The sequence below is a fragment of the Manihot esculenta genome, chromosome 8 (genome assembly GCF_001659605.2).
Source record: "Manihot esculenta cultivar AM560-2 chromosome 8, M.esculenta_v8, whole genome shotgun sequence".
NCBI classification, from domain to species: Eukaryota; Viridiplantae; Streptophyta; class Magnoliopsida; order Malpighiales; family Euphorbiaceae; genus Manihot; species Manihot esculenta.
In genome coordinates this window covers 1,917,819-1,929,590 of record NC_035168.2, presented here as the reverse complement: position 1 = coordinate 1,929,590, position 11,772 = coordinate 1,917,819, and the positions used below count along the sequence as shown (strand labels likewise).

Sequence of the window (11,772 nt, the reverse complement as noted above, 5' to 3'; positions counted from 1 at the left end):
GAGCTCATAGGCCGGATAATACAGCTCGGAAGAAGCTAACCGACCTCCCAGTTAGTTATATCTTAAGATCGAGCTCGTAGGTCGGACAGCATATCTCGGGGGAGCAAGCCGACCTCCCAATGAGTTGGGTCAGTCCGGAACTCGGTTTGTCGACTAAAAGCGGAAGTTCCCGAGTATTATTATTTTAGTTCGGAAGAAACAAAGTTCAGCTAGTTAGAACTACAAAGAAGACAATACAAGTACTTCATCCACAACAAAGAAAGAAACAAGCTCAAGTATGAACGAAAAATCGGAATTTCATTAAAAGAAAAGTACATTACAGAATGGAAGACTATCCTTTAAGGATTTACATATCCGAACCTACATTACAGAATGGAAGACTATTCTTAATGGATTTACATATCCGGGTACTTCGTCGACTACATCCGACCTCAGTATTCAAGTCTTCGGTCCGGAGGATACTCCAGCTCGATATGTGAGTTCGGCAGAAAGGCCAAGATTTGTCTCGCCGCTGTAAGGAAGCTCCTGACGTTGATTCAGAGAAAGCGTTTCCCCCATAGGTCGGCATTCGGTTACCCAAATGCGATGCAGGAGGTGCGGTGGACCTTGGTTCCGCATAATATTGATACTTCACACCAAGGCCACGCAGGATACAGGTATTGAACAACATTCACTGTTCCATCATAGATAGACATTCTGAAGGGCAATGGAACAAGTGAATGTTGCAAACCTACACCCGAATGTGAGGCTCGATACAACCATGCACATTCAGGGAAATCAGCGAAATATTCTGAAGAGCAATGGAACAAGTTAGAACCCTCAGCATCTTGAAACATATATGGAGCCAGCACCTCTCAGGAGCCCGAACAACACGCAAAGGAGGAGGCCGGCCAGACGACCTGGGTGAAACCGTTTCAGCAACTTGCCGAACAGCCTCACCCAGCGACTGTCCTAGCAGCAGAACCTCCAAAGCCTCGTTCAGACCCCCTGAAAGTAACCTTAAATCTTTAAAATTTTTGAACTGACCCATTTTTATCTCAGGCACTGCAAAAAGTTCAAAAACAGATACGAGTCAGAACGAATCCTTATCAGAGAAAAACAAAATAACACAAAAACTCAGGATTACCTCCGGCCACTTAAAGAAGGCGTCAGATGGATCCTCCACAGATGAAACAGGACGATCTCGCCGAAAGAAGGGAGCAGACAGAAAATTGCAACGAGGGCAACCCTTGTACCAACAGAGAGTTTGAAAACGAAGAAAAACTGGCGTTGATATATACTTGAAGTCTGAGGCCTAAGCACAAAATAGAGTTATACTAGACTCTAAGCTAGCCAAGCCAGACGTTCCTCGGAAAGGAAAGAAAAGACAAGCCCAGATAATGATGACAGAAAAGCAGAAACAGCGGAGAACAGAAAGAATAGAGAAAAGCCAGAGATGGAAAAGGCAGATGGAACTCAAAGACTGCGCAACGCCAGAAAGATGAAAGAACTTTATGGAGGCATCTGAACACGAACAGACGCGGTATTAATGGTTTTTGATATTCACCCCCTCGACAGTCGGAGCAATAACTGCCGAGAAGGTGAAGGGGCAATTGATAACCGCTGGATTTCTTAACTCCGGACCAGGGCCTCGACTATAGCCAAAAGCCCATCAAGCAGAGGCCCACACACGCGAGACAAGCCTGACCCGTATGCCTTCAAAGGCCGGGCTCACCCATCTCCTCCATTCAGGCCGGCCCGACCCGCGCCAAGCAAGCCCTCTCCTCTTGGGCTCAGCATCTGGCCCGACTCTCAGCCCAGCCCAGTGTCCAGACCCAACTCAGACAGCCTGGCAGATCCGCACGGATGTACGCATGGAGAGAATCAGAGGCCGTTACGAATGGAGCAGGCGGCTGATACCCTCGTACACCCAAATCTGCATGCCAGAGCCGCGTGTCCCAATCACGGAGAGGCCTTTACACTTCACCATGAGCAAAGCAAAAAGGATAAAAGGGGAGCACCCTCCCCAGACAAACTAAGTTTTTGAGGGAAGTCTAAGAAAGCTGTATTAACCATCATTCTATAATACAAAACCCTTGTAAAACCCTACTCTATTGGATCTCAGATTATCAGTTTCTAATTTATTTATATAATTAAAATTATTTGTTAACTTATTTAAATATAAAAAAATAAATTTTAAAATTTTATAAATGATAGTTGAGGAATATTTTATTAATGAATGAGTTTTGTAGACCATTTAAATTTAAAAAATAATTTCATTTTAAAAAATATAAATTTAGTAGGTAATAGGTTAGATAAGTTAAATTTAAAAATACTTAAATATAGGTAAGTATGATTTTTATAGATAATATATTAAATTATTTAAATTAAGAAAAAATAAAATAAAAATATTATTTTTATAGCTAATAGGTTAGATAATTTAATTAAAAAATAAATTTTATAATAAATGTTATATTAAATGGTTATGTTACTATTACTTGTCACGATCATTTTAGAAAGATTTTTTTTATAATAAAAATTATTAAAAGTTAATTTAATAATAGGACGAGGGAGGAGTCATTGTTCAGTTGATTATTAAAAAAAATATAATTATAAATATAAAAAAATAAAATTATTATTATTATATTTTAATTAATAAAAAATAGATAAATTAATATTTATTATAATATTTTATTAATTTTTTATAAAATTTTAAATATATATTTATTTTATATATTTTATGACCATTCATTCAAATAAGGCCTATAAAATTTCTAAATCCGTCATGTATTTACATGTATATATATATATATATATATGCATCGTCGGAAGCAACATCAATAATTACAAATCAAAAAGAGAAATGGAGTTCATCTACGACACTCTTGTTTGGTGCAGTCTTTTCTTATCAGTAGCTTTGATTCTCCTACTGAATGGGAAAAAATGGCGAAATATAAACAAGAATCTTCCTCCAGGGCCTCCTGGGTGGCCAGTCTTTGGTAATATGTTTGACCTTGGAACCGCACCACATCGATCTCTCTACGAGCTTAAGTTCAAGTATGGACCTGTGCTCTTGTTAAGATTAGGATCCATTAACACAATGGTGGTACAATCAGCAAAGGCTGCTGCAGAGTTCTTCAAGAACCACGATGCTAGCTTTTGTGATCGAAAGTCTCCTGATGTATTATCAGCCCACAACTATGAAGAAGCATCACTTGCAATCGGCCGTTATGGCTCCTTCTGGCGTATGCTTCGCCGTCTTTGCTCCGTGGAACTCATGACCAACAAGCGACTCAATGAGACAGCTTCCATTCGCCTAAAATGCATCAATCAAATGTTACGGTAATTAATTTTCACTCCTCTCTTGCATACCATATATTAATTTCTCGTTAATCTTAGATAACTAATTGATATCTGACAGGAGCATTGAAGATGATGTTGAAGCTGCGAAAGCAAGGGGAGAATCAGGCGCAGTGAATTTACCTCACTATTTATTCCTAATGTCATTTAACGTAATAGGTAATCTCGTGGTGTCAAGAGATCTTTTAGATTCACAGTGCAAAGAAGGGCATGAATTTTTTGAAGCCATGGACAAAGTAGCTACGTGGGTAGGGACGCCAAATATAGCAGATTTTCTACCTTTCTTGAAATGGTTAGATCCCCAAGGACTCAAAAGGAGCATGTTGCGAGATCTGGGAAAAGCCAAGGAGATTGTTGCGAGTTTCGTGGAAGAAAGGATTAAGGATCGTAAAATAGGGAAAGAAAAGACAAAGGACTTCCTTGATACTTTGTTGGAATTTGAAGGTGATGGGAAAGAATGGCATGAGAAGATCCCATATGAAAAAGTCATTTTAATTGTATTGGTAAGCATAATATCCTTTTATAATCATATACTTCTTGATCAAATATTAATTTATTATTGTTTATGTTGGATGTTGCAGGAAATTTTCTTTACCGGAACAGAGACAACAAGCACAACAACGGAATGGATCATTGCAGAGCTACTTAAAAATCCTGAAGCCATGAGGAAAGTTAAAGAAGAATTGAATGAAGTTGTTGGAGAAAACAGAAAGGTTGAAGAGAGTGACATAGAGAAGTTGCCATATCTTCAAGCTGTTATAAAAGAAACACTGAGGTTACATCCTGCAGCTCCTCTACTCCTCCCAAGAAACACTATACAAAATACAAACTTCATGGGGTATCATATACCCAAAGACACACAAGTTTTTGTGAATGTTTGGGCAATAGGAAGAGACCCAGATACTTGGGAGGATCCCTTCACCTTCAAGCCTGAGAGATTCTTAGGTTCAAGCATAGATTATAAAGGACAGAATTTTGAGTTGATTCCATTTGGATCAGGGAGGCGGATTTGTGTAGGAATATCATTAGCTCAACGGTTGGTTTCCTTTGGTCTGGCTTCTTTGATTCATAATTTTGATTGGGAACTTGACAAGAATTCAACACCTGAGAGCTTGGATATGAGCGAAAGGATTGGCATTACTGTGAGAAAGCTTGAGCCATTGAATCTCATACCCACAAAACGTCCAAGAACTATGGTTGTTTAGCGAATTGAATATAGCATAGGGTCCAAGTGTATGCTCATTGCATGATGTACTGTACCAACTACAATATTATAATATCAACTTCAAGTTTAGTAATTGATGGAGCTATGCGCTGTAATATTCCAATTAAAATTTATTTAAATAATTTTTTAATAAAATAATTTAAAATAGTTAAACCAAACTATTTAATAATTTTGAATTAACTACATATAAATTGCATAATTTTCTCCTTACCCATTTATGTGAGAATAAAATTGGCTTGAGGGATTATTATGTAATACTTTTAAAAATTAGAAAATTTGTGATAATAAATTAAAAATGGGGACTAAAGGATAATAATCTCTAAAGTTGAGGGATGTTTGATAAAAATTTCTCCTACTATGTTCAGTGCAACTGCATTATTATATACACCTTGGATCCATCTATTCCTGCCACCCCACCTCGAGTAATTAAATGGTCAGAATGATATTTAAATAATTAGTGGTAAATTTTTAATAAAATATTTTCATCATTGCTTTTAAAATTCACCATAGCAATAATAAAATTAATTTCGAAGTTCATGCGATTAAATAAAAATAAAATAAAATAAAATAAATTAATTAAAAAGTAGTATACAATTGAATAAAAATAAATTTTATTTACTCTACGCTCACGTAACAATTTCAATTTCAAATTAAAAAGAAATAATGTTTATGTTATGTCCTGTTTTAGATTACCGGCTTTTTTTTGTCATGAGTTAAAGGATTATTCAAAGTCTAAATTCTTTACTAGCTAAGGTTCTCAAGGTCAAGGGGAAATATTATCACTCCACTTCCTATATGAAAGCTCAAACAGGGGATTTGCCTTTTCAGAGTTGACAGTGTATTTTATGGGGAAGGCAAATTCTTTGTGAAAGCTTTTTCAGAGTTGACAGTGTATTTTATGGGGAAGGCAAATTCTTTGTGAAAGCTTTTTCAGAGTTGACAGTATTAAAAACTGTTGACAGGCACGCTTCCTTCATTTAAGTAACCAATCGGAACCTGGGCATGTTCCCAACGATATTCCGTGCTAGAAAGAGCCCAAGAGAAATTCAACAAGAACTCCATATCTCGAAGCTGGGTATAACTTAAATTATTAACTAGCTCAACATGTTATTTTAGATCTAATCCTATTTATTTTATACTTTAATTTTATAATCCATAAATATTACTTATCTAAGTTTAATAAAAAAAAATAAAGATTAGTGTAAATTGATTAAATAATTAAACTTTGTTTGGATAGCAAACTAACACGTGCTAAGATGCTTTCGACTTGCTAACCACAATGCTCGTGAACCTGAACTTATCCTCGATCATAGCCCATATAGGGGGGAATTTATAGCACAGTCTCTTAACTTTGAATTTATTGCATTTTTAGTCCCTCATTTTCGATTTATTATCATAAAATTTCTATTTTAAAAATATTACATAAAAATCTCTCATTTTATAAATATTTCATAAAAATCTCTCAGACCTTTTTCTCATTTATTTATTAGATAAAATTAAATTAATACGTAAAAGTATTACAGTGTAATAATAAAAAAAATTAAAAATACGTATGGAGAGATAATTTTATTAATATTTTGTAGCACTTTTTTATATTTTTTTTAATCTTTACACTGTGACATTAATGTAATGTATTATATTTGTCAAATGAATGAGAAAAAAATGGCTTGAGGGTTTATTTCCTAATAATTTTAAAGATAAGAAACTTTGTAATAGTAATTAAAAATGAGGGACTAAAGGATAATAATTTCTAAAGTTGAGGGATGTTTGATAAAAATTTGCTCGATTATTGTCAGTACAACTAAAAAGCACCTTACGGCCATCTACTCCCACCATCTTGAGTAATTAAATATTTAGAATGATACTTAATAGAAAAATTTGTCATTATTTTGTTGATCACATTCCTTTTTCACATGAATTAAAAAAAAAACATTAGTTATTTTATTTAAATGACAAAATATTTTAATTAATTTTTTGATTATATTCATATTTAATATAAAGAAGGTGAATGATATTAGCTTCAGTGTCAGAATATAAGATAAATGGAGTTCATCTACGTTACTCTTGCTTGGTGAGCAATTTTTCAAATCATGTAAAAATAGAAAAATATTTTTAAAATTATGCAGGATTCAAAAATATTTTCGGATTCTGTGTGTCAACGGAATGTGTTCGACAGTCATACTGCCGAACACGCTTGTTCGGTGTCGAACAAAGTAGAGTTCGACACCATGGGTGTTGAACTTTGCCTTACTGAGCTTGTTCGACACTATGATCCGTGCCCCGAGAGCAGTGCAATCTGCTCCCATAGCCGCCAGCTTGGCAGAAAGAAATATTCGCCACTTTAAATGACGAACATTTCTAGGCGTGTTCGCCACCTTGAGTGGCGAACACGCACAGAAAACTACGCTTCGTCAGGAATCCCTGACGAACACTTTCCTTTTTGCATGCAGAGTCACGCGGACCTGCCTTGTGCAGGTCCCTGAAGCATTTGAAATAAACACCCTTAAGCTCTTCCTCTCCTTTTTCCACATCACCTTCATCCTTCTTCTCATTTTCTCTTCTTCCTCTGCAGAAGTATTTTTTTAATTTTAAAAATTTTATTAAAAAATTTGTAAAATATTTAAAAATTAACTAATTAATATTATCTGTAAAATATTAATTAAAATTGAAATAAAGTAAAATAAAAATTAGTAATACGCTTTTATTTTTGTAAAGGAATGTGTGGAGAAACTTGTAAAATTTTATTTAAAAAATTTTTATTTTTAAAAAGATATAATAATTTAAATTTAAATATTATAATAATTTATAAATTTATTATTAATAATTTTATTATTATATTTATTATGATAATATATAAATTGATTTTTGTTAATTATATATTTTGTTTAATTTTTTTGAAATTATTTTTTAATATTTAATAAAATTTAATATGTGTAAATGTAATTATAATTAAAATGATAATAAAATATAATAATTTTGTAAAAATAAAATAATTTAATTTTGTAAAATATTTAATCCGTTGAAATTTTTATTAATTTTTTAAAATTTTATTTTGTATTATAATAATATATAAATTGTGTAGAATTAATTTTATTTTAAATTTAAGTATTTATAAATATTTTGTAATATTTAAAAAAATTTAATATATAAAATAAATAAAAATAAAAAGTGAATAAAATTTAATAATTTATAAAAAAAAATAATAATTTAATTATCTTAAACATGTCATCCGATTTTTATTTTTTTTAATTAGTTGAAAATTATAAATTTTTTTTGCATTATAATAATATATAAATTTATTAGAATGAAATATATTATATATTCAATTATTTATAAATATTTTGTAATATCTAATAAAATTTAATGTATAAAATAATTTTGAATAAAAAGTGAATAAAATTTAATAATTTTTAAAAATTATTTTTTTTATTTTTATTAAACATGTCATCCGCTTTGTTTTAATTAATTGAAAATTATAAGTTATTTTTTTATTATAATAATATATAAATTAATTAGAATTAATTTTATTTTAAATGTAAATATTTATAAATATTTTGTAATATTTAAAAAAATTAATATTTAAAATGAATAAAAATAAAAATTGAATAAAATATAATAAATTATAAAAAATATAATAATAAAATTTTCTTGAACATGTCATCCGTTTTTTATTTTATTTTTAATTAATTGAAGTATTTATAAATATTTTGTAAATATGTAATAAAATTTAATATTTTCAAAATTAATATAAATAAAAAGTTAATATAATTTATTAATTTATAAAAAAAATATAATAATTAAAGATTTCAAAACATGTCATCCGTATTTAAATTTTTTAAATTATTTAAAATTTATTTATTTATTTATTTTTGAAATATTAATATTAAATTTTATTAATTTATTAAATTAAAATATTTAATAAAATTTCATTAAATTAATTAATAAAATTTAATTTTTTAGAAAATATTAAATTAAAATATTTAAAAAAAAATATTAAATAATTTCTTAAATAATAACACCAATATATTATTTTTTTTTTTAATGTGGTGTTAGATTTGTTGTTGTTTTTAGATAAAATATTTGTTGTGATTTTTAGATTGAATATTTGTAGTGATTTGTGGATAGCACATGTGCTGTGATTTTGGATAGATTAGTTGTTGTGATTTTTAATATAATATTTGTTGTGATTATTGGATATAGTATTTGTTGTGATATTTGGATAGAATACCTTTGAATTAGTAGTAATTATTTTTTGATTTTTTGATATAATATTTTTTAAATATGTATATAATTATATTGTTAAATTAAGTAGTGTTATTTAGTGAATAATTGGTGTTTAAATATTGTATATAATTTTACATAATTAGGTATGGAGGAAAGACGCAATCGCCGTGACTGCCGTAATTATATTTTACCGGGTCTCGACGATCTATCCTTGCTATATGCACAAGCCGATCATCGGTCTGAGGCTATATGTAGAGGGGAAGAAATAGTTTATGTTATAGATTATAGGAAGTAAATATATTAATATAGAAAGTAAATATTGATAGATGGGTTAGTTGCTTAATCTTAGGGATTGTATAATTATAGACTTGATTTTCTTTCCTGTTTAGATACCATCTTTTATATATAAATAGGTTGTAATCTTTATTATGAAATACAACATCAAATATTATATTTCTACATGGTATCAGAGCCAGGTTTGTAGAGATTTATTTTCTATCTCGTCAAATTTTAAATTTTTGGAGACTCAGGACTCCTGTTCTTTTGTGTTATCCATCTAGGATAATATTTGTCTCTCACCGTTCACCTAGAGAGGATGCCAAAATCGCCTTGTAGCTCCCTTGTCAAATTTGTGGTTCGTTTGCCGTTCGGGTGTTGGGTGAAGGCGTCTTTTTGATATTATTCATTTGGATTACCCATAAAGAGTAACTTTTGGAGACTTAGGACTCTGTTTATTTGGGTTACCCATAAAAGAGTAACATTTGGAGACTTAGGGCTCTATTCATTTGGGTTACTCATAAAGAGTAACATTTGGAGACTTAGAACTCTGTTCATTTGGGTTACTCATAAAGGATAACATTTGGAGACGTAGCGCTCTGTTCATTTGGGTTACTCATAATAAAGAGTAACATTTGGATCTGTTCATTTGGGTTACTCATAAAGAGTAACATTTGGAGACTTAGACCTCTGTTCATTTGGGTTATTCACAAAGGGTAACATTTAGAGATTTAGGGCTCTGTTAATTTGGGTTACTCACATAGGGCTCTATTCATTTGGGTTACTCATAAAGGGTAACATTTGGAGACTTAGGGCTCTATTCATTTGGGTTACTCATAAAGGGTAACATTTGGAGATTTAAGTCTATGTTCATTTGGGTTATCCATAAAGGGTAACACTTGGAAACTTAGGGCTCTGTTCATTTGGGTTATCCATAAAGGGTAACACTTGGAGACTTAGGGCTCTATTCATTTGGGTTATCCATAAAGGGTAACACTTGGAGACTTAGGGCTCTGTTCATCAAGTATTGTTCACGAGAATTATTCATCAAGTATTGTTCACGGGAATTATTCATCAAGTATTGTTCACGGGAATTATTCATCAAGTATTGTTCACGGGAATTATTCATCGGGTATTGTTCACGAGTACTGTTTATCGGGGGTACTGTTCACGAGTACTGTTCATAGGGGGTATTGTTCACGAGTACTGTTCACGAGTCACGAGTACTGTTCATAGGGGGTATTGTTCACGAGTACTGTTCACGAGTCACGAGTACTGTTCACGGATTCGAAATTCTATTCACAGTAAGGCGTTTTAACAAGCTGAGAAAATGTGGTTTCCCATTCTAGTGCTGAATCTAAATGTCGAGTCATGGCAAAAACCGTTTGTGAAGTTTTGTGGGTACGTCAATTATTGGAAGAAGTTGGGTTTACAAATTTGGTGTCTGTTAAGTTGTATGGGACGAGTTGATTATATATGTAACAAGTTGGACATGATTAACATTTATGCTCCAACTTGAGGGGGAGTGTTATAGATTATAGGAAGTAAATATATTAATATAGGAAGTAAATATTGATAGATGGGTTAGTTGCTTAATCTTAGGGATTGTATAATTATAGACTTGATTTTCTTTTCTGTTTAGATACCATCTTTTATATATAAATAGGTTGTAATCTTTATTATGAAATACAACATCAAATATTATATTTCTACAATAGAACTTAATTTATTGAGATATAATATAAATTTTAAGTAATTTATAAAGTAATGAATGGAGTAATTTATAGAGAGACCGGAAATGGGAGTGATGTATAGAGGGATAGAGTGATTAGTCGGAGTGATTGGTGATTGGTGGGTGATTGGTGGGATAATTTATAGGCGATTGGTGGGTGATTGGTATTTGGTGGGATAATTTGTAGGCGGAGACGGGTTCTAATTTGACACCAACACTGAAATAGGGTCACGGACCATGCACCAGGATACATGCAGGTACGACAGCTCTTCGGCACTTATAGTGACGAAGAGCTTTCTTTATTAAAATAAAAAAATAAAATAATTTTAAAATAAAAAAATAAAATGTATTAAATATTTTCAAAAATTAAAATATTATATTTTTAAATAACTATTAAATTTTATTATCTCTTAATTTATATTTATTTTAAAAATATTAAATTTTATTTTTAACAGTATAATAAATTTTAATTTTTTAAAAATAAAAAACAAATATATATATATATATATATATATATATAATCTTTTAATAATAAATGAGTTTTTTTAGACTATTTAAATTTAAAAAATATTTTAATTTTAAAATATATAAATTTATTAGATAATAGATTAGATAATTTAAATTATAATAATAATATTATTAAATATTATTAAAAGTTGATTTTATAATAGAATTATAAATGAGTTATTAATTGATTGATGGTTAAAAAATATATAATTTTAAATATAAAAAATAAATTTAATATTAATATATTTTAATTAATATCAATAAATAAAATTTAATTTATTATAATATTTTATTAATTTTTATAAATTTTTTAAATATATATTTAGTTTATATATTTTATTTTCATTTATAAGGCCTAGAAATTAGTTCTGCAGCATACACTCCCATATTTTCAAATTCTGCGTGATTTTAAAAATATTTTATTTTTATATTATTTGAAAAATAAGCAACCTCCAGGGCTTCCAGGACG

The 11,772-nt window shown here is 30.3% G+C and overlaps 1 protein-coding gene across 1 annotated transcript; it reads left to right on the top strand.

The window, feature by feature from the left end:
• The first annotated feature begins 2,807 nt into the window (after positions 1 to 2,807).
• Positions 2,808 to 4,637, top strand: LOC110621354 (iridoid oxidase). The gene is made up of 3 exons (XM_021765614.2): positions 2,808 to 3,321; positions 3,401 to 3,842; positions 3,921 to 4,637. The coding sequence occupies exons 1-3, from the start codon at positions 2,843 to 2,845 to the stop codon at positions 4,542 to 4,544; spliced, it is 1,545 nt and encodes a 514-aa protein (XP_021621306.1). The 5' UTR covers positions 2,808 to 2,842; the 3' UTR covers positions 4,545 to 4,637.
• Positions 4,638 to 11,772: the final 7,135 nt, after the last annotated feature.